Source organism: Lygodium microphyllum, chromosome 30, assembly GCF_053477565.2.
Source record: "Lygodium microphyllum isolate KBCC chromosome 30, Lygodium_microphyllum_v1.1.10, whole genome shotgun sequence".
Classification (NCBI taxonomy): Eukaryota; Viridiplantae; Streptophyta; class Polypodiopsida; order Schizaeales; family Lygodiaceae; genus Lygodium; species Lygodium microphyllum.
The window spans coordinates 67684363-67708417 of record NC_141164.1 but is presented as its reverse complement, the minus strand read 5'-3'; the positions used below and the strand labels follow the sequence as shown (position 1 = coordinate 67708417).

At 44.0% G+C, this 24055-nt stretch overlaps 1 protein-coding gene across 1 annotated transcript in view; it reads left to right on the top strand.

The window, feature by feature from the left end:
• The window catches only part of LOC148009959 (uncharacterized), a 63215-nt gene extending 39769 nt beyond the window's left edge, over positions 1-23446 (top strand). The window contains exon 5 of the mRNA XM_087672500.1: positions 22475-23446. Within this exon, the coding sequence (XP_087528626.1) occupies positions 22475-23082 (608 nt within the window). The 3' untranslated portion in view covers positions 23083-23446. The remainder of the gene's footprint in view (positions 1-22474) is intronic.
• The last annotated feature ends 609 nt before the right edge of the window (positions 23447-24055 follow it).

Genomic DNA, 24055 nt, shown 5'->3' with positions numbered 1-24055 from the left:
GGACAGGCGTGGAGCGGTCAGACACAAACCCTTAACAATCCCAGGCACTCAGACAGATATGCAAATTGCGACTCTGGAGTTCGGCGCTTTGAAAATCAACATCTTGAAGACCAGCGACCTATAGACCAGTGAATTACAAACCTAAAAATGCAGCATCCTGCAGGCCTGTCCTAGGCATGAACTCCTTCAGATAGACGCATAGACTTGAGCATTCAGACGTGTGCAGACAGGTGTACAATGCCATTTCTGTGCAGCAGTTGTTGCAAGCAGAAGTGTCTAGACCTGCAGGGCCACACAGGCAGTAGACAGGTCACACCTAAAAACTTTCTTCTCAGGTCCACGGTAGACCTCGTTGATCTGTGTGACTTGCAACAGATCTACAAAGTGATCACAGATCAGTTAGTGCGTATTTAGCAAAGTGGGTGGAAGGAAAAGATGGTGTGGATTCTGATGGAGTCTTGAGCAGAGGACATCCACAACAATACGGGAAGGAGATAAAGTAGACAAGCACTGCAAGATAGTGGTTGATCTGATGCGCATGAGCACTTTGGAGTTCACACAGTAGGGTGTATATCTTCCTCCACAAGCGAGGGGAGACATGTACCAGGTGGAACCTATTATGCATCCCAATGATTGGGGTTTTTGGTAGGCCTAAATTTTCAGATCCTGTGCAGCTGCACATGAAGATTCTGTCTCATTTGTTGCGCTTTTGGGGCTATTGGCATACTTGGACCACTCAAAATGCCTTTATCCCATTCTGGTGGGAAAATTCGTATTGCTCTATTAAAAGATCTCCTTCACTGGTAGCTTGATATTGTGTAGCATGCAAGCATTCTCTCTCGGGATGATTTAGTCTCATGGCGCACATCAGTTTCTTACGTTCCTCTCCTGTCTTTTTGTGTCTATTTTGGACTCTTGTGCTTCTTTAGTAAGTGATAGAATTATCCTTTTTAGGACGAGAGAGAGAGAGAGAGAGAGAGAGAGAGAGAGAGAGAGAGAGAGAAGCGCGATGGATGATCAAGCGATGGTGACCTGACCCTTTCCGTTGACCCCGTCGACGCCACAGAGAGAGAGAGAGAGAGAGAGAGTCTTGTTTACGAAAAAAAAAAAAAAAAAAGAGAGAGTCTTGTGACGCTGTGTTCCTGCCCCGTGGGCCACGTGTTTCCCTGCCTCTAACTAGCGCAGGGTCCCATTTTGCCCTGCCCGACGCTTCGTCTCCTGCCCTTGCCTTCTAGAGGCCTGTCTTTTGCCCTGCTCGAGCTACGTCTGTCTTCTGCCCTGCTCGCGCTCTGTCCCAGCACGACTGTCTATCATCGTCGACCTAGTCTGAGATTCTTGTGGCGCCCTGCCCTGCATCTACTGCTGACAGCGAGGGTCTGACGACCTGCTCTAATCTCGGGCAGATTGTGGCAGCAGGTCTGTCATTGTGAAAGTGACTGCAGACTGAAGACACCTGTGACACAGGATGATAGCAGACTATTGATCTGTACCTATTTGTAAATACGCACAGAGAGAATGAGAGCGCCGTGCAAATAGCTTTAGATCTCTTGTTAAAGTGGTGATACAACATGGCTGGTCTGGACATGGCCTTTATTGACCAAACGGTGGCAGCCCTTGGTCCGGATTCTGAAACCTTGCACAGAGGAGGTGCCACCTGGTCCTGACTTCTAGTCTGTGGGCAAACGCACCAAGCATACTTCGGAAGATACAATGGATCATCAGGAACGTTCTTATGGTCAGGTTGCTTCTGATTCTGTGGATTCTCAGGATGTTGACTGGGAGCATTTGTTGGAGTTTGCCAACACTCTGCTTGGTGATTATGTTCAACATAATCATGAAGCGTCTTTTAACTCTGAAACTGAAGATGTTCTAGAAGCCACTGTGGATTCTAAAAATGTTTTGCGCTCATTCTCAGTGTTTTATGAACATGCTGTTATACTCTTCTTCACTGATAGGATCCTAGTGCTTTCCTATATTCGCCAGTGGCTGCAAAGTCTACTACAAGGGGAGTGTGGTGAAGAGATTTTTGTTGGGCCCTGAGGCCTTTATGAGGTGCTGTTAAAATCCGAGAAGCATCGTGCCGATTTGCTGACTAAATTGCCATTGTTCTTTGATCGCTGTTTGGTCCATGTTGTGTCATGGTGCCCAATGGCAGATTTTCAGCGCTTGCTTCAACACGAATGCCTGCTGTGGGTTGAAGTGGAAAACTGTCCGGCTGTCTATTGGCCACTGTTAAAGGATGCCATGGCCGTTGGTTCCCTCGAGCCTAAGGGCCACGAATCGTAACCGTTTGTGTATGTTATGGGACACTGCTCGGAAAAGGCCTGCTTGGTTACGTCTTAATTGCTCTGGCATGCGTCCTTTGCACTTTCGTTTGAAATGGGATAACTTTGCAAGGCATTGTTTTTCATGTAGAAAATTGGGGCATTTTATGGCCGAGTGTCCAGCGAAGCAACTGACTTCAGATGCTGAGCATGTTTTGCCTCCCATGGAAGATATGGTGCTTAATGCTCCGTCGCAGGATGCGACCCAGCCACCTAAAGTTTTGAATAAAGGCAAACAACATGTTTCGGATTTGGATTCCCATGATAATGACTGGGTAGATGTACGTGCCAAAAAAAGTAAAAGGTTTTATGTTGGCATGGCGGATACTGTGCCTAATGCTTCACAAGATTCCTTGCGTACTTATATGCGCAGGAAAGATATGTTGTCTTCAGAGCGCACTACTCATGCTATGGTTTCTTCTGCTCCTCGCAATCAGCCCACTAGGAAAGTATATACAGATGGTCCGAAGGGCCCACCTGCTAAGTTGGCTTTTGATGCTAGAGGTAACGTGATATCCCCAAGACAGTGAATACACCACACCGTCTACCTCTAAATCTGGCCGTCAGAACTCTTTTGCCGTGTTAGCTGATTTTTTGGATAAGGGAGTCCTTTACATTCTAGCAGAAAAGGTTAAATCGAGGCAAGCTTTGCCTCGTTCCTGATTTTCTTTTTTGAATACGCATGAAGATAGCCACGTGGAATGTGCGAGGCATTTGTTCTCGCAATAAGCAACATCCCATCCGGAGTTTATTGCATGAGAATCAGTGGGATGTCTTGTGTGCTGTTGAGCACAAGAGTTACGGTGAAGCAGGAAAAGTTGTGGATTGCCATGGGTTTCGCTTGTTTTATGCAGGGACACATGCCATGCATTATTCTGATGTGCTTATGATTGTACATGAGAAATATCAGCCTGTTTTTATTAAAAATGATGTACATGGCCGTTTTGTGGTGATTGAAGTTTTATTTGAAGAAGAGATCTTATGGTTACTTGGGCTTTATGCTACGAATGATTCTTTATCCCACCGGGATCTTTGGAATACTTTGCAGACCTCCTTGTCACTTGGCAGACGGGGTTTTTTGATGGGGGATTTTAGTATGTGTGTTGATTCTTCACAGTCCACATCAGAGCATTCGGTGATGGATGCTCCGGAAAGTCGTGTGTGGAATGCGTTTGCTCTTGCCATACTTAAGCAAGATCTTTGGTCTTGGCTACATCCTTTTTCTATAGGGTTTACTTTCCATTCTGCGCAGTATCCAACTACATGGTCGCAGTTGGACCGCATGTACATCATGGAGAATGATGATTTTATTCCTGAGATGCTGGAAATGAAAGTGTTGCAGCAATATGCCTTGTCAGACCATTTTCCTCTACAGCTTGAGATGCTTGTTTAACCCATTGCACCTTTTAAGCAATTTCTGGATAGACTCCCTTTGCGTTTCAACTCGTCTTATTTGAAGCATTCAATCTTTCAGGGTTATATACAGCAATTGATTGCTAGATTTTTATTGAACTTCTCCTCAGAGGGCAATTCTTCTTTTGGACGATTGCTCTCTAATGTGCAGCGGGTTGTTCGGCAATATGGGATCCATCATGCCTCTCTTTGTCGGCGGCGTCAACAAGCAGCGGAGGAATTACTGGCTTTGGTTCGTTCTCTACTTGTAGAGACTCCAGATGATGTATTTTTGCTGCCATTGGCTATGCGTTTGGCTGATCTTATTAAAGAGTTTCAGTTGAAATCTTATCAGCAGGCCAAATTGCAAAATTTGACTGAGAATTTGCAAGATAGTGCTTGTGAGACTCATAAGTTCTTTCAAGCTCTACATGCATCTCTTGCTCGAGAGAATATGACTAGACTCCAGGATGCAGAAGGTCTAATGGTCATTGATCCTCAGACTATTGTGAATGTGTAGGAATTATTTTCTAGACCTTCTTGGTTCTACTCCTTCACCTTCTGACCAAATTACTCATGCCCGCTCAGTTTTCTATGATTTGGTCCGCAATCAGGTTCCACATGACATGCAAACTACTTTGGAGACAGATATTCGTGAGGCAGAGGTTATGGATATTTTGTTACACTTGCCCAAGGATAAAAGTCGCAGTTGGGATGGTCTCACAAATGAATTCTTTGAGGTTTTTGCTACCCGACTGGTGAAACCATTGACGGCTATATTTCAGCAGGTTTGGGAAACGGGGTTCATGCCTTCCTCATGGAAAGGAGGAGTTATCAAACTACTTCCAAAAGTTCCTTCACCGTCTATGTTGAAACATTGGCGACGAATTTCTTTGATGGGTTCTATGTATAAAATCTTTTCCCCATTCTGCATAATGTCTTAAATGTGCAAATGGCTATTGACTATGCAAGGCACTCTAATCAGGAGGTGGTATTGATTCAATTGGACCTAGAAAAGGCTTTTGATTATTTAGACCGGTCTTTCATTGCAGAACTTATGTCTACTATGGGCTTTGGTACTCGGATGTCTCGTTTGATCTACACTATTAATGCCACGGCTTCTTCGCAAGTTATGCTGAATGGTGGTGTTACCGAGCCATTTGTCCTTGCGCGCTCTATGAGACAGGGTTGCCCTTTGAGTCCTCTCTTTTTTGCCCTTGCAACTTATCTGGTTCTTTCAATGTTATCTCATATGGCAGCTTCTACTCAGTTGGCTGGATTGTCTCTTCCTTTTGGATAAACTTCATTAGTCAATCCTTGGCTGATGACAGCTTTATGATTTTGCGTGCGGACAAGGATAATCTTCGCAAAGCATTAGATGTTTGGACTCTCTTTGGTCATGCTTCTGGTCTTCATATCAATGCTTTGAAATCAGCCATTCTCAGTTGCACGGAGTTAGATTTGCAGTCATTGGACTGGCAGGGAATGGTTGTTCCCCATGGTTCCATTGTCAGGCATCTTGGGTACCCTTTGGGTGTTGATGTTCGGCCGAAGCAACTACTAGAGTTGATTTCACAGAAACTGGCAGCTAAGTTTCTGTATTGGAAGTCACAGGCTTGGCCCTTCCATGTTTGCCTCAAAGTGGCTCAGATAATTATGTTGCCAATGCTCACATATTTCTTGCCATTGCTGCCTTGGACTACTACTACATTGAATGCTCTTACTCAGTACATTCGTTTCATGTTATGGAAGAAGGGCTCCTTGTATGCAGGCATTTCAGTGATTTCTTGGTCGCATGCATGTACCCCCAAACGCATGGGTGGTGGGGCTATTTTGGATTCTGAAACTCATATGTTGACGCTCCGTTGGTCTATTTTTCGTGCCATGTGCTTGGATCATCACACGTGGGTCTTTATAGCCCGTTATTTTCTTGACAATCACAGGCTTGTGCATGGTAATACCCAAATTTGGAGCTCCTAGTGGCATGTTCTTAATGCAAACTCTCGGTTTTCTAGTCCTTCATCATCCCTGCTTGCTCATTTGGTATCTTCTTGGAAATTGGTTCTCCAGAAGGCTCGATGGCATCCAGCGGAGGACCGCTTAGCTAATAACTCTTTTTAACTGGAATTGTTGGCAGCCTCGCGATTACTTTCTTAGGAAGGCAAACATGAGCTCAGACCAAAATTTAACCGCATGGCACGTTTGGGCTTGACTTCAGTTGCAGATGCCACCCTTGCCAGTCGCAATGTGTTGATATCGTTTCGTATAGCCAGGAGGCTTTTCAGGATCCCTCGTGGATACCGTGATTTATGGGGATAGCTTTTGCTAGTACTCCAAAGCAGACAACCGTTTCTTGCCCTTGCTTTGGATCATCCTTGGCAGGACTGGGACCTTGCAGGTCCGTTGAATTTGGAAAAGGCCTCAGCTAACCAGATGTATCATCTTCTGACTAAAGATCATCAATGGTTGGTTACTAAAGCTAATACTGTATGGGGATTGCGTAAATCTCAGTCATGGTGGAAGGTAACTGTGATGGAGGGCTGGTTGAACAAGACACCTTTCAAATGCAAGGTCTTTCTTTGGAGGGTGATGATTGGTGGTCTTCGTCTTGCTTCCGCCCTTTCCAAGCGTCGAATCTCTAACGGCAATTGTTTCTTTTGCACCACCAGTGTGGAATCTGCCCATCATCGATTTATTTCTTGCCCTCTCGCTAAGTATATCTGGTCACTCTTGTCAGCGGTTTGGCGAGTAGTGGTTGGTTTCTCGCTAAGCCGTTTTGATTGGGTTTTTGTGCGGCCCAAATACCCCACACCGGCACAGTCGCATATGAAGATCTTGTTTCACTTTCTTAGATACTAGGGCTGTTGACACAATTGGACCATTCGGAATGCTTTTCTTTTTGATTCAGCCTCTAATGTTCAGGGACATATTGCTAGGCTTAAAGGTCTCTTGCATTGGCAGATAGATCTCATTCAGCACTCTGACTTACTCCCTCGGGAGGACTTGCTTCCTTGGCATATGGCAATTTCCTCTGCGTCTTTGCCATGACTTTTGTAACTCTTTTGTTGTTTAGTACTTTATAAATATAACATCCATTACGAGAAAAAAAAAGATTAACATCTTCTGAGGCCAAAATTGGCCTATGAGACAAAACCATGTATAATGCTAATCGTCACTAGACATAGAAGTATGATGTGCTAAAAAATTTTCAGTGATATACTGTGAAAAGAACCTAAAGTGATGTACAAGACAAAGTAGTGTCCATGTAGGGATACAACAAGAGGATGAAGTAGTACATGTCTAGCTATGAGGCTAAGTGATGTCCATATATCTAGTTCCATCCACTCAGGATTCGTGGATAGAGTATGTCATACATCCCTAATGAAATAGTACAAGGGTAGTATCTAGATTAATCTCTCAGCTTTGTAAACTATCATGTGTTGCTCATGTCCCTTGCGGATCTCCCTCCTCTCTCTCTATTGTAGCATTTTTGTTTGGTACTCCGGTATCTACAGTCGACGTGCTACTGATCTTCCTCTCTATGTAGGTGCTGTGTGTGTGACCATTGTCTAGAAGAAATCGGTGAGCTATGAGACTAACGTTCCTCTCTCTATATAGTGCCAACCTGTAGTAATGATGTGTGGAGCCTCTGAATACTGACTAGGAATTGGCCCAAGCAGCGCTGGTCCAAGGACTCCATGACTGCTCCGAGGGAGGTGTCTCCTCAAAATAGCATGGGGTATCTAGCTTGGACTGTACTATAGGCTCTACATCTGTAGATGTAATGCTCCTCGCTCTCCACCACCTCTTGGTATAATTTGTAAATCTGCTCAGCTTTAGGAATATGGGTTGCCCTCGTGGTCTTGATCTCAAGTTGATGAGAGTATACCTTGAGCTGGCCAATGGCTACCGGCATATCATGTGGCATGCATACATCTAGGTATACAAGTCTCTCAATGAAGCCATCCACTGTAGTCTTCATAAAGTGGTCCTTGTAGTACAACATCTTCAAGGGAAGCAATTGCCGAGGTAAAATCCATGTATGTTGTATGTACAACTCTCGGTAAAGGTCTTGCCACATGACCAAGTTCTTCTTAGTCTAGAAGAGTTGTAGGAAAAGGGTGAGTTAGGGTCACATTTAAAGGGGGGTAGGGGGTCCATGTTGATCCCATATTCTGTGAGCAATTGTTTGACGTGTGCATACCATGAAGTCTCATGTCTTGCTTGATCTAGCAGCCTAGAGGCCTCAAAGGCTTTCCTACATAGTCTATTTGGATGCACACCAAGTACTCTTTGTATAAAGTTGATGGTTTGAAAAAGGGCCTCCATTGTCATGGGGGGTGTAGCAAACTCAGTGTCACGATCTCATGTGGTATTGATGGTTTGCTATACTTCATCCATGAGAACATGATGATCTATGGTCTCTCAATTTATGTCTATAGGTCTAGAGCCAAATCAGGGTTTCAAACAAGTGCACCATAGATTATGGCCGATGTGACCAATGTGTCAAATACACACCTATATGTGTGAGGCTCTTGGAAGTGTGCGTGGTGGCGCTCTCCTTCCATCATGGCTAGTGTTGTATGTCCTCGTGTGAATCAATCTCTAGCTACCTATGCCTTGGTGAATCTCCTAGCCGATGCAATGAATGTGACCCCTAAGTAGACATATGAATGCACAACCTCCACATGTCATCCTCCTAGGGTGAAGACCTATCTTCTCCTCACTAGAGCTGATGTGTGGAAGATAGAATCTTGGTTTTCCCAAGATTAACTGCCAATCCACATTGTGTGCAAAAGTCATGAAATGCATGAAGATGTTGCTGTAGACCCTCTTGTGGCTCAAAGACTAGAACAATATCATCAACATAAAGCATAATGGAGACCAATATACCTACTATCTCCACCCCATCACCTCCTCCTCATGTAATGTGATCTTCTACCTCATCGATGTAGAGTCCAAAGAGTGTAGGGGAGAGAGAACATCCCTTCTTCATTTTGATGGTACTAGAGATCATGTCTGAAAGTTCTCCTAAGCATCTCACTTGGCCTATCACCCTCTCATATAGTGCGTAAATTTCCCAAATCATGTCGGATGGGATCCCTAGTGTCTACAGTCTTTGCAGTAGTCTATCCCGTGAAATTGTATCAAAGGCTTTGCGGAAATCCACAAAGCAACAACTCAAGGTGGAGATGTGGTCAACTGTAGAGAATCCCTGTTTTAAATGTGCCTATCTTGCTACTCTCAATCTCCCTCTCTCTACTCTACCTCCATCATTGCTCCATACATCTTTGCCAACATGTGGCCCACCATGGTGATTCTATAGTTGCTCGGATCTAGGGGATCTGCTAACTTATGGATAGGATGATGGTATGCATGGTCCTCTCATCTGTTAAGCCTTTTGCTAGAACCCTATTAAACATAAAAGATAGGACTGGAACCAAAATGTCCACTAGATGAATGAAGTGCTCACCCGGTATACCTATGTGATCCATCGATCATCCATACTATATCATATAGTCCCTTCGCATAGGAGTGTCGTGTCTCTGGGTCACTGATGGGTGTGGTTGGTGTGGCTCTCACAATCTGTGCCATGTTGTGGCTACATCTTTGCTTGTGAATAAATGGTACAGATCCCAATATTATGACTCCTCATAAGCCCACCATTTATGGTAAGTCAAAGTCCTCATTTGATTGTGGCTCTCTCTCTCTCTCTCTCTCTCTCTCTCATAGATACATGTCCTCTCTGGATCCTCCCTACACTTATCATTGTACCACCTATTTCGGGGAATGGTCCTAGGTCGTGTAAGTCCGCTAGTGCATGTAGAGTGCAAGAAGCTCTAGAGAGTGGTTGAGTGTATGATGGAGGTAAGCTAGGAGGTGAGTGTCCATAGGGGAGCAATATGCTCAAACTATGTAAGCTCATGATAGACATGATGACTGTATGTGTCAACTAATTCATGGGTGTGGGTGGTCACTAGTGTCTGTGGACAATATACTCAAACTATATAAACCCGTCATAGACATGATGATTGTATATAAACCTAGTGTATAATCCACCATACTGGAGCAAGTGGGCTAGAAGCAAGTCGGTGCTTTGGATCCATGCCATCTATTCATCTCATTTTAAATAACGAGATGGTGTCCTAACCCTAGCTCTAGTAGGTAGTGGCCGTAAGGTGTACTATCTCATCTAGTAGTAGTTGATACTTTGCCTGTGCCTATCTCCTCTACATCCATCACTTGTAGCCTCCTTGGATCCTCAAAATCATAGTGTCACTTTGTCTACTCTACGTCCATCTCCTACCAAGAAGATCTCTCCCAGTCTTGAGTATTGTACAATCTCATCTAATAGGCCTATGAAAGGGGGCTCTCCTCCATCTCCCTCTCTTTTCTACTACTGGGGTTGGTAGCATATCACGATCCCCTCCAGAAAAAATAGCATAGGACAATATATAGCATTTGACCTCGAGAGATATCCACTTTGATCCACATGTATCGTGCATCAAGGTCTTGTGCCATGATGGAGACTCTTATCCTATAGCTCCTATCTAATCAACACCGCAACTCCTAATTCTCAAGTGGTGCTGTAATGTTTCATACAACTCTTGTATGTGGACTCCTATACATATCCATGTACTTTGGGCAGTCCCCTCTTAGGACTCTAGTGTATCTCTATGATCAAAATCATCTCATGGTTCTCCATCACCTTCCTCATTCCCCCCAAGTGTGTCCATAATGAGCGTTACAGTTCTATACTATCATTTGTATCTCTGAGGTGTTTGTATCATATATCACACATCCCTATTCAATTGCCTTGCCATCAACGATGATTGCGTCGTCTCAATACGATGCTTTCTTGCCCTTCTTTTTGGCCTTGATTATTTTGGGTATACTTGCATACCTATGTTCCACTTGCATCCTAGTAAAATCATCATCCAAATAGATGGGATCCCTTGGGAATCCACGTAGTATGGCCTTTTTCTTCATGAAGGCCATCCTCTCCATCTCATTTGAGAATTTCAAGAGGAGTATGCTCTTTTGCGGTTTTTTACCAACTCCCTAGGGTTTGATAAAGGGAAGTGCATCTTCCTCTTTGCATCCAAGGTGTATGCACAAATTCTTACCATCCTCCTCGGGCAATGAGCCCTCCTTGTTGGGTATTCCATTTACCCTTATATTCAATCACCTCACTTGTCTCATCCTCTCTTCGTCAAGCATGGCGTTGACCATGTGCAATTCCTTCTTTTGATTGTCTTTTCCATCACTTTGATGTTCTTTTGCACGACCCCTACCCATCCTTTTTGTGTAGCCTCAAGCTTAACATCCACCGCCTTGGTGATTTCCTCCTTTATAGCAGCAATCATGTCTTCTTGGATCTCCCCTTCCTCTCGTCCACTACTTCTTAGCGTCACAATCTCCTCTTTTAATTGTTGGATTTCTGTTAATAGGGCTATTTTCTCATTCCTCCATTATTCAGCTTCATTTTCAAGTTTTGTTGTTTTGTCTAGCTTGCCACATTGCACTTGATCAATGTTGTTGTCTAGGGTTTTTTTTGGTATTGCTGATCAGCATTTTCAACGCTTTCTCCTGTGTGTCTAGGTTTGCATCCACGCCCGCCATCTATTTGTGATTATTTTAATCTTTACTTTTATTTTCTCTATTTTCTTCCCCTCCCTCCAATTTGCAGATCCATGGTTTTAGCAGTGATAAATCTGGAGGCAAGGCAAGCCAAATGAGAGCAAGTCAAAGTCTGAGTCAGGGGACCAAGTCAAGGTAGGGGAAAGGCGGGTCCAAGTCAGGGCAAGGGTGGGGCAAGACGGGAGTTGAAAGCAGGTCCAAGTCTCCAAGTCAGGGCAGGGGCAAGGCAAGTGAGGGGGAGCTAAAGGCGAGGGTAGGAGGGTAGAGTTGGGGGTGGGGTGTTGTAGAGTGGTCGGTGTGTGTGTGTGTGTGTGTGTGTGTGTGTGTGTGTGTGTGTTAAAGCGCACATTAAAGCACAACCCGCTGCACATTAAAGCGCAATCGTTCAAACGAAGCATTGCCCTCAGAGGAGAAGTCCAATAAGAATCTATCAATCAATTGTTGCATATAGCCTTGAAAGATTGAATGCTTCAAATAAGACGAGTTGAAACGCAAAGGGAGTCTATCCAGAAATTGCTTAAAAGGTGCAATGGGTTGTGCAAGCATCTCAAGCTGTAGAGGGAAATGGTCCGACAAGGCATATTGCTGCAACACTTTCATTTCTAGCATCTCAGGAATAAAATCATCATTCTACGTGATGTACATGCGGTCCAACCACGACCATGTAGTTGGATACTGCGCAGAATGGAAAGTAAACCTTGTAGAAGAAGGGTGTAGCCAAGACCATAGATCTTGCTTAAGTACGGCAAAAACAAACGCATTCCACACATGACTTTCCGGAGCATCCATCACCGAATGCTCTGATGTGGACTGTGAAGAATCAACACACATATTAAAATCCCCCATCAAAAAACCCTGTCTGCCAAGTGATAAGGAGGTCTGCAAAGTATTCCAAAGATCCCGGCAGGATAAAGAATCATTTGGAGCATAGAGCCCAAGTAACCATAAGATCTCTCCTTCAAATAAAACTTCAATCACCACAAAACGGCCATGTACATCATTTTTAATAAGAACAGGCTGATATTTCTCATGTACAATCATAAGCACACCAGAATAATGCATGGCATGTGTCCCTGCATAAAACAAGCGAAACCCATGGCAATCCACAACTTTTCCTACTTCACCGTGACTCTTGTGCTCAACAGCACATAAGACATCCCACTGATTCTCATGCAATAAACTCCGGATGGCATGTTGCTTATTGCGAGAACAAATGCCTCGCACATTCCATGTGGCTATCTTCATGTGTATTCAAAAAAGAATATCAGGAACGAGGCAAAGCTTGCCTCAATTTAACATTTTTTGCTAGAATGTCAAGGACTCCCTCATCCAAAAAATCAGCTAACACGGCAAAAGAGTTCTGACGGCCAGATTTAGAGGTAGACGGTGTGGTGTATCCACTGTCTTGGGGATGGAACGGGGATAATGACGATCCCATGGAGTAATCACGTTACCTCTAGCATCAAAAGCCAACTTAGCAGGTGGGCCCTTCGGACCATCCGTATATACTTTCCTAGTGGGCTGATTGCGAGAAGCTGAAGAAACCATAGCATGAGTAGTGCGCTCTGAAGACAACATTTCTTTCTTGCGCATATAAGTACGCATGGAATCTTGTGAAGCAGTAGGCACAGTATCCATCATGCCAGCATCAAACCTTTTACCTTTTTTTGCACGTTCATCTCCCAGTCATTGCCACGGGAATCCAAACCCGAAACATGTTGTTTACCTTTATCCAAAACTTTAGGTGGTTGGGTTGCATCTTGCAACGGAGCATCAAGCACCATATCTTCCATGGGCAGCACAACATGCTCAGCATCTGAAGTCGGTTGCTTCTCTGGGCATTCGGCCATAAAATGCCCCAATTTTCCACAGGAAAAGCAATGCCCTGCAAAGTTACCCCATTTCAAACGAAAGTGCAAAGGATGCATGCCAGAGCAATTAAGACGTAACCAAGCAGGCCTTTTCCTAGCAGTGTCCCGTAACATACACAAATGGTTACGATTCATGGCCCTGAGGCTCGGGGGGTCCAGAACAGTGCCCACTACGGCCATGGCATCCTTTAACAATGGCCAATAGACAGCCCGGACAATTTTCCACTTCAACCCACACCGGGCATTCACATTGAAGCAGGCGCTGAAAATCTGCCATTGGGCGCCATTGCACAACATGGACCAAACGGTGATTAAAGAACAATGGCAGTTTAAACAAGAGATCAGCACGATACTTCTCAGATTTCAACAGCACCTCATAAAAGCCTCGGGGCCCAACAAAAATCTCTTCAACACACTCCCCTTGTAGCAGATTGTGCAGCCACTTGCGAATACGAGAAAGCATTGGGATCCTACCAGTGAAGAAGAGTATAACAGCACGTTCATAAAACACTTAAAATGAGCGTAAGACATTCGCCAAGCAGAGTGTTGGCAAACTCCAACAAATGCTCCCAGTCAACATCTTGAGAATCCACAGAATCAGAGGCAACCTGAGCATAAGAACGTTCCTGATGATCCATTGTCTCTTCCGAAGTATGCTTGGTGCGTTTGTCCGCAGGCTGGAAGTCAGGACTAGGGGGCATCTCCTCTGTGCAAGGAACCATATCCTCCAGTTCCTCTGTATCAGAATCCGGACCAAGAGCTGCCACCCTTTGGTCTATAAAAGCCATATCCAAACCAGCCATGTTGTATCACTACTTGTGCCGGTCAGATGCTGAGCTAAGAGCTCACGGGAGGCAGAAACGGCACAGGCCTCTCTCTCTCTCTCGGGCAGAACGGACCCTGCAGTGGACTGACGAAAGGGCTCAGGCAGCGCGCGAGCAGGAACAGACTCGTGTTGGGCAGGGAAGGCATGTCCACAGGCAAGGAACACGATACCTCTTTCCCTTACTCGCTCACGTTCTCTCTCTCGCTGTGTGGCAACCTAGGTGTGACAGGCCGCTTCAGAATCCCTCATGGATACCGTGATTTATGGGAACAGCTTTTGCTAGTACTCCAAAGCAGACAACCGTTTCTTGCCCTTGCTTTGGATCATCCTTGGCAGGACTGGGACCTTGCAAGTCAGTTGAATTTGGAAAAGGCCTCAGCTAACCAGATGTATCATCTTCTGACTAAAGATCATCAATGGTTGGTTACTAAAGCTAATACTGTATGGGGATTGCGTAAATCTCAGTCATGGTGGAAGGTAACTGTGATGGAGGGCTGGTTGAACAAGACACCTTTCAAATGCAAGGTCTTTCTTTGGAGGGTGATGATTGGTGGTCTTCCTCTTGCTTCCGCCCTTTCCAAGCGTCGAATCTCTAACGGCAATTGTTTCTTTTGCACCACCAGTGTGGAATCTGCCCATCATCGATTTATTTCTTGCCCTCTCGCTAAGTATATCTGGTCACTCTTGTCAGCGGTTTGGTGAGTAGTGGTTGGTTTCTCGCTAAGCCCTTTTGATTGGGTTTTTGTACGGCCCAAATACCCCACACCGGCACAGTTGCATATGAAGATCTTGTTTCACTTTCTTAGATACTGGGGTTGCTGGCACAATTGGACCACTCGGAATGCCTTTCTTTTTGATTCGGCCTCTAATGTTCCGGGACACATTGCGAGGCTTAGAGGTCTCCTGCATTGGCAGTTAGATCTCATTCGGCACTCTGACTTACTTCCTCGAGAGGACTTACTTTCTTGGCATATGGCAATTTCCTCTGCGTCTTTGCCATGACTTTTGTAACTCGATGGCTTAGAGCCATCGTGTATCTTGTAATCATGTAAACTTGTACCTTTTTTTCGTAATTAATACAATTACCTTTTACGAAAAAAGAGAGAGAGAGAGAGGGCCCTTTGTTCCTTGCTTTGGCCACACATTCTATTTTGACAATGTTATCACATTTGGCTGCAAATGGTGATGTTAGGGGCTTGTTTGTTTCCTTCAAGGAAAGATTTGATTGATGAAGCCTTGGCTAATGATACATTATATTGCAAAGCAATGGAGATATGGGACTTGTTTGCACTTGCTTTAGGGCTACATATTAATGCCACCAAGTCTGCTCTTATTAGTTGTATACAGAGTGGGAGTTACAAGCTTTGGGTTGGCAAGGAGAGGTGGTGACTAATGGCAGTATCATGAGACATTTGGGCTATCCCTTGGGGGTGAATGTTTTATCCAAGAAGTTGCTTGGATGGGTATTTCGAACAAGTTGGTCTATTGGAAATCACAAGAATGGCCTTTTCATGTGCGCCTTAAAGTGGCTTAGACAATCATGGTGCCAATGATTTCATATTATTTGATGTTCCTCCCTTGGTTGAAGTCTAGTTTGCATGAAATCACCAAGTCTGTTTGCTTTATGCTTTGGAAAAAGAATTCTACACAATTTTGCATTTCTTGGATCTCTTAGTCATATCTGTCCACAAAAAGAATGGGTGGTGGAGGTATTTTAGATGTGGAGACTCACGTGATTGCACTCCAATGGGCTTTGTTTAAAGCTATGTGTATTGGTCAGCAGCCTTCAGTTTCTATCGCGAGATTCTTTCTTGAAGACTAGAGCATCATGCATTGGAATATCAGATCCAAGCATCATGGTAGCATGTTATTAGTTCTTATTGGCTTGTTCATTTAAACTCTTCCATGCTTCTGACTCACTAGTCCATTCTTCGAAAATGGTGCTTACAAAGTCTTCTTGGCATCTAGATGATAATCACTTGCGGGGCTAATTCTTTACAAGATGAATTGTTGGTTGTTTCAAGACTTTCTTCATGGGAAGACTAGGATCATGGTGAAAAGAATGGCAAGGCTTGGACTGATTACTATTGCTAATTTGCTTTTGACTGCATGACCCATTTTAATGTCCTTTCAGTCAGCTCGAAGGTTTTTTCCTTTTCCCAGAGGCTATCATCACTTATGGGAAACCATTTCAGCTTCCTTGCATGTTTTGCAGCCCTTTCCCCCCTTAAATCAGGATAGCCCTTGGTATGATTAGAAAATCAAAGGGTGACTGTAGTTAGACCATGCATCTGCAAATTAGATATATCATTTGCTTATCAAAGATGAGGATTGGTTGGCATTAAAGGGTAATCACACTTAGGGAATTTGCAAGGGAAAAGCTTGGTGGAAATCTATGGTGAAGGTGGGCTAGCTTTACAAAACGCCTTTTGAATACAAAGTGTTTATTTGGAGAATGTTGTTGAGTAGTCTTCTTCTCACTTCTCACTGTCAAAGCACAAATGTCCAATGGCTCTTGCTTCCTTTGCACAACTAGTGAAATGGCCTCCTATCATTGCTTTCTTTGTTGCCTAGTGGCGAGAAAACTATGGTCCCTTTTGGACCCACCATGTGTTCAAAAGACTGCATTTTTGGAATGTTAAACTTGCCTGATTTTGTGCAGCCACATGTGAAGGTTTCTTTCCACTTTTTGCATTTCTGGGGCTGCTGGCATGTTTGGACTTTTCGGAATGTGTTCATTTTTTATTTTGCTTCTGGAGTGTGCAATCACATTGCCCGTTTGAGGGGGATTCTTCATTGGCAGTTTAGCATCATTGAGCTTGCAGACAATTCTTACTAGTGATGACTTGCTCTCTTGGCATGCTGCAGTTTCTTCAACTCATGTTAGTCATATATGTCAAAAGACGTGGATCTAGAGCATGGCATGAGCTATGGAGGATGAAAAATGTAGACAAGACTCATGAGGGTATAGATATAGACAAGACCAATTGTCACACAAGTGAATTAGGTTCCAAGATTGAGACTTGGACTCATAAACACATTCTTGTGTGTATGGACAATGACACTAACACTTGATTGAAAGGACAATGGCATTGCATTGAAATAAGAGTCAAGTACAACCTTATATAGCTTTCCAACTTGTTCCACTCTCCTCACTGTGCTTATGGAATACAAAGCACCTCTTCTTGTAGCATACATCATTTGCCTATTTCTCAACACCCCCCTCAAATGATGAGTTTCTACACTTGCTGGCTTTTGCTCCCCCTACATATAGACATGGCCCAAGAGACTTGCTCTTAGTCAACCTTGTCAGGTTAAGCTTGAAACTTTACATTCTTGGTAGGTTTTTACACAATAACATCCACTATGGGAAAAAAAAATCCACTATGGGAAGATACAATGGAAAATTCTTTAGAATAATCTGTTAGAGTTGTTGATGGTAGCGGAAATATCTTCTTCTTCTTCATTTGTGAACTAGTTTTGGTGGTGATCATTTTGCATCTGTTGTGCTCTTTTCTTGTGGAAACATTCACTGGCTGTATGGCCAGTCTTGCCACAGTAATGACATATAATCTGATCCTTGTTGTTGTTAGTGCTGAGTCCTCGACCACGGCCTCTTGCTCCATTAGTGCCCTTGGTTGTACAATAAACTGTTATTGGTAGTGTGTTCCTTTGCATCCTTGCTTTTAACTTTGCTTTCTCCATCAAATAGTGAGTGCTCAATATCTTTAAGTGAGAGACTTGGAACGTTACTTAGAGTGGATTCAAGATTCTCATATGGATCCTTATTTACACTTGCAAGTTGTACAGGTTTTACTTCACCTTCATCAATATTCTTCTTAAGAGTTGCAAGCTGGGTTTTTAGACTCTTGAACTTGTTAATATGTATGGTCATGGAAGTGTCAAAAGATGACGTACTAGCGAGACAGTAGGGTTTGCGGGGAGGAACATGAAGTAAACTCGGCAAACATGGAGAAGAGTAGAGAAGAGAGAAGAAACTCTGATGAATGGAATGATGAAGTTGTGAATCATGGAGTGAATGTGATACAAGGAAACAAGGGTGCCATAGCACAAGGAAGATGATGAAGACAGCCACGAACCATGAACCGCAATGTCCTCCTGAAGGGGGGTGAGGGTAGTGGAAAGGCTTGAGAGAAGAGGTGACGGAATGGATGAATCAACTGTGAGGAATGAATGAGAGAGAGTAGCCTATAAATAGGCACATTCAGTCTAGGATAGCGCCCCTTTTTGGGGCTACAAACCCTAAACGCAAAATGCAGAAACGTAAAAAACGCAAACTGCAGGTAAAGGGTGAAGGGTTTCTCAACACCCTCTCAGAGGCCCAAAAAGGGGAATAAGAGAAGAGAGGTGGAGATACAATGCTACATGCTGAAGAATGCTCATGCAGCAGGTGCCACTTAGACAGTATCTCTCGTAGGGAAATTGTTCACTTGCCCAAGCACCCTAGTAGAAAGATGATAAAAACATACAATGCATAGGAGGAATGTCGGACTTTATGTGGTACCAAGAACCATAAGAATATGCCCGTACTCGATCTTGGGAGATGGCTTCATGTTGACCAAGTGACCAAACCAAGCCAAGAAGAAGAAAAGGAGGAAGAAGATGTAGAGGATCCCTAAGATCCAAGAGTTCCACCGAAAAGGGAACCTGCAGTAAAGAACAGTAGACAGAGTGAACTGGAAAACTCGAAACACAATCTCGCGAGAGAAGCCACTAGCTCCATGCATCCATGCTAAAAGGAATACAAAGGCCTCGTCACCAAGTTACGGCTTAAACTTCGAGATCCCGATCTAGGTGGTACTTGAAGATACTGGGTATCAGTAGAAGAGATGATTGGTCGAAGATAACCATCCCAAGAAAGTAGAGGATGGGTGAAGAATTTCATGTGGAGTAGGTTCTTCCTCTGAGGTGGGAGGTGGAGGGGCCCTCGCTGAAGTCGAAGAAGAAATAGATGCCCCCTCTGAGAGCAAAGAAATAACATCCCCCTTTGAAGTAGATAGAGAATCAAAAAACTCATGGATCACGGACTTCAAAATGTCTGATGACGGAGAAAGTGCCGTCGGTCATGTCGAAGAAGGTATCTGGGGTGCCGAAGAGCTCCCAGAGGTGCTCTCTCAAACCTGAGTAGTCGAGGGTAGGGAAGGGTGGAGCTCAAAATGAGCAAGAGGTGGGCAACAGTCGCTGTCTCTTAATGGAGCAAACTGGGTAGCCGAAGAAGAGAAAGGAGTCGAACAGTCACTGTCTTTCGAAAGAGTGGATTGACGAGGAGACGGTATCAAACAATTGCTGTCTCTCGATGGGGCGGACTACAGAATCATGGACCGGTTGGTAATCACTGTAACCAAAAATAGGTAGGAGAAAACTACTGTTGGCATTGCGACGATCTCCAGAAGGTCATAGCACCAATCGATCCTCCATGTGCTCGAAAGGACTTAGTGCGCATCGGATGCGTCTTATTGCCTTGAGCATAGTACTTTGATAGCCAATGCAGAACAATCTTTATGGCCCAAAAAGAAGAGGTAGCACAAGGAGTGCCTAGTGGAAGACGCATATACTCCGAGGGGGTGGGGAGCAAAGGTCGAAATCAGCAAGCATCGGCAGTGTGTTCGGTGATGCCACAGTAGGAGCATCCAGTAGTCTGGTCATCTGTTGATAAAGAAGCCATGAATAACAGTGTGTCTTGTTGAAGAAGAAAGAGATCAATCACCATGAACCACGAACCGCAATGTCCACCTCAAGGGGTGTGAGGGCAGTGTGAAGCATGAACCACAATGTCGGCCTCAAGGGGTAGAAGGGCTGGAAGTGAGCTGCGAGTGGGAGGAGGATGCGACTAGCAATAAGAGGTTGCAACCCGTAGAAAAACGCAGGTGAGGAGAGAGAAAGACTAAAAACGCAGGCAGTAGGTGAGAGAAAGACTTAAAACGCAGGAAAAAACAGCAGCAACAGTCAATATGCTGAAATCAGCTCCGAACAGTGTGAGATAGACTGGAAACAGACGCCAGCCTGTTGTAGACAGCAATGGCCAACTTGGACCGTGATGTCCTCTGCGTCCAAGGTGTAGGCAGCTAGCTAAAATACCTGAAATCTGCAAAAACGAGATTGTTTTCTGAATGGAGAGTGATCAGCAACAGTCACTTTGCTGTAAACAGCTGCAAACTGCGGGTTGAAGGCTGGAAACAAGTGCCAGACTGTAGATGATAGCAAGGGACAGCTAAGACTGTGATATTCTCCGTGAAAGGGGTGTGGACAGCAAGCTGAAGACACTTGAAACCTGCAAAAACGAGATTTTGATGCAGCGGATGAAGAATAAAAGTGGATGCCGCTATTTGAGCAAATCGAGCTTTGATACCATGTCAAAAGATAACGTACCAGCGAGACAGTAGGGTTTGCGGGAGGAACACGGAGTGAAGTCGACAAACATGGAGAAGAGAAAAGAAACTCTGATGAATGGAATGATGAAGTTCTGAATCATGGAGTGAATGTGATACAAGGAAACAAGGGTGCCGTAGCACAAGGAAGATGATGAAGACAACCACGAACTGCAATGTCCTCTTGAAGGGGTGTGAGGGTAGTGGAGAGGCTGGAGAGAAGAGGTGACGGACTGAATGAATCAGCTATGAGGAATGAATGAGAGAGTGGCCTATAAGTAGGCACAGTTAGTCTAGGACGGCACCCCTTTTTGGGGCTGCAAACCCTAAACGCAAAACGCAAAAACGCAAACTGCGGGTGAAGGGTTTCTCAACAAAAAGTACTATCTTTTATATCTAGTTTATAAAACTCCATGAGTAATTTTACCTTTGAATTCTTTGCTTGGTACCAAAGATCCTGTCAAGTTCCTCCCAAGCAGTTCTAGCATCTCTGATGCCAGAGATATGATGTAGCACATCATCACTTAGTCCCCAGGCAATGATGCCTAGTGTCTTGTCGTTCATCTTCTTCCATTCTTTGGTTTTTGGTGGAGCTATTGCAAGGATCCCGCTTTCTGAATCTTCTTCCCCGCCGTCTGCATCACCTCCATCATCTTCAAAGAGATCCTAAAGGTCTTTCCACATGAGGTGATACATGGTCTTTTCCTTCAAGGCATAAAAGCTTTTTCCATTGAACTTAGCTATTTATTCGAGCTTTGCCATTTTTTATCAGTAGAAAATCAGCCAGCAAAAGAGTTGTACCTCAATGTGTTAAGAGACACAAGTAATAGTAGCGTTAAACAACACTAGCTAGTATCAAGAGATACTATGTAGTGGAAGTTTGATGTTGAACTTTGATAGTTCGTGCTTGAACTTCCAAATCTTCTTCTTGGAGATTGCCCTCGCTGGAAGTTGAGTAAATCTGAGTGGTAGTAGCTTTAGTGTACTGCAAACACTGAGAGAGTGAGATGAGAAATGAGCTTGTAGTTGAAGTGGCTATGGTGGAATTAGGGTTAAATAGGCAAGCGACTGGTTTTCCACTTGGGGCAGCTTGTAGACGCACTCATATGAAGAATCGTCTAATGAGGAAGAAGCTTATGAACCAAGCTTCCAAAGCCCTATGGTTACAAGGCATCCAGCAGCACGCACGGGGAGATTAGACTATACGACAGTCTGCAATCGTGATTCTGGCAGTGAGCTGCAATTTCTGCAATGCTGGGTACTAGGGTATGCAATGTCTTAATGTGACGCGCTAGGAAGGGGCACATGGAGTTGAGGGAGAGAACTCCAAAAGAAAGCGTGAAGAGATAATGCCTTTAGAGAGAGATACAAGTGCTCAAAGTGCTGCAAGTCCTGTTTTTGCTATGGCAGCCATGAAAGCTGGAATGAGGGTAGAGATGAAAATGAGGTTATAAGCTAGCATTGAGCTGGACTGAAGTTTAGAAAGCTTGAGAGAGCAAGGAGGAGAGCTAGATTAAGCTGGGCCATGCTCAGCAGAGCTCTGACACCGTGTCAAAGACGTGGATCTAGAGCATGGCATGAGCTATGGGGGATGGAAAATGTAGACAAGACCAACTGTCACACAAGTGAATTAGGTTCTAAGATTGAGACTTGGACTCATAAACACATTCTGGTGTGTATGGACAATGACACTGACACTTGATTGAAAGGACAATAGCATTGCATTGAAATAAGAGTCAAGTACAACCTTCTATAGCTTTCCAGCTTGTTCCACTCTCCTCACTGTGCTTATGGGATACAGAGCACCTCTTCTTGCAGCATACATCATTTGCGTATTTCTCAATGGTATAGTTCAATGTGACTCTTATATTTGTCATATAGTTCACTTGTATTTGTGTGTCTCTGGTAATTAATTAAATTACCCTTTGTGTGTGTGTGTGTGTGTGTGTGTGTGTGTGTGTGAGAGAGAGAGAGAGAGAGAGAGAGAGAGAGAGAGATTTTCAAATTCTCTAATGGCACTGTTATCATCAGATATGCTGCAAAATGCCACAGAGCTTAGTATACCGGTGGAGGGAGAAGAGGTATTGAATCCATGCTATTCTGCTGATGATACTGTGGGATTTGTAGCAGAGACAAAAGAACTATTTGAAGCTCCATCTTTTATGAGCCTTGTGGATCCTGAATCTAATGCCCTGTTCAAGGCATCGATGCCTGTATATCAATCCAGCAGCACTTCAGTTGACTATGGCACTGGAGAAAAGTGGGAGGCAAATTTTGATTTAGTGTTTCCGTCTTCTCAAGGTATTACAAGAACATCATCCTTGTGTAGAACAGATATAGCTGGTGGACAAAGTTATGATTCATCATTTTCTCAAAGAGGTTTAGATAGTCCAGATGCAGTTCAAAAGAAGGGAACTTGGTCTGCAGCTGCTTCTCCTAAATCCAGACCGTCAGCTCTCCTCTCCCCCAAGCTAAGCCCCATGGTGAAGAAGGTGGCAGATAAAGTTCGCTCAACACCAACTGAGATGCTGAATACTGTTCGCAAAGTAGTGAGTCCGAAGGTTAACAGTGCTAGAAGTGTGAATCTGAGGGCCAAACAGAAGAAGTCAATGTGTGGCTGTTTTAGGTGTTTCATATGAAAGCTGTCTGAGGCGTGATAGCGAATTGTCATGTACAATATCAATTGATTAAAACTGTAAGGTGGGGGTTCTGCAGGTAAGCGTCTCTGGGGATTCTTGGATTGTTGGATACATGCAGGTACAAGCTGCCCATTTTGTTCATTCCTGATGTATCCAATGAGAAGATCCCCTTGTAGTGAGGTGAGCAGATCACTCCCTTGTTCCTCCAAGCAGCAGTTTCTGCATGAATACAGAGTATTATTTCTAATTTGTTACGTCCAAAACTATGTGCACGCTGCTGTAACAATGTTGTGAGATAACACTGCTCCATACACTCCTTGGTTTGGTTTCCAGAAATAGGTTATGCAATGCAAAATGAAGTATTATTACTGCAGCTCTTTTGGGTGTATTTGAATGATTATGGTTTTGAATGACTGGTCCTTTTAAATTCAAAACTCAAGAGGTATCATGTTACTCACAGTGGATCAAGGGGCCCAAGGAAAACATTAAGTGAAAAATTAATGGTGTTCATATATGTGTGTGTCCTAATATAAATGCCTCTGTCAGTCCCAAGTGCTCCACCACCTCATCATTATAAATCCATGATGAACCTTACCATGGATACATCTATGATCTGATCTGACATGCCTATCCCTGGAGAGGGCCAAAATAGAGGTGAAGGCCTAAATAACTACTAAGAAGAAGCTGCGCGCTTCCAAAGGGTTTCTGCTCATTTAATGATGTTGCAGACTTCTGAGCTGATCACAATAATATATTTGATGACCACTCATCCCTATGGTTCCAAGTGCCCATGTCAAGTGGCTGAAACTAGTGGTTCTCATGGATCCAATGATTACTTTCAGCTTTCTCAAGAAGTCAAGGACCTCAAGTATGGGAATTCATCAACAAAGCCAAACCATAGAGGCCAAGTTTGACCAATTGATAGCTACCATTACTACATTAAGTGACAAATTGATCCCTATTTCAGTCCCCA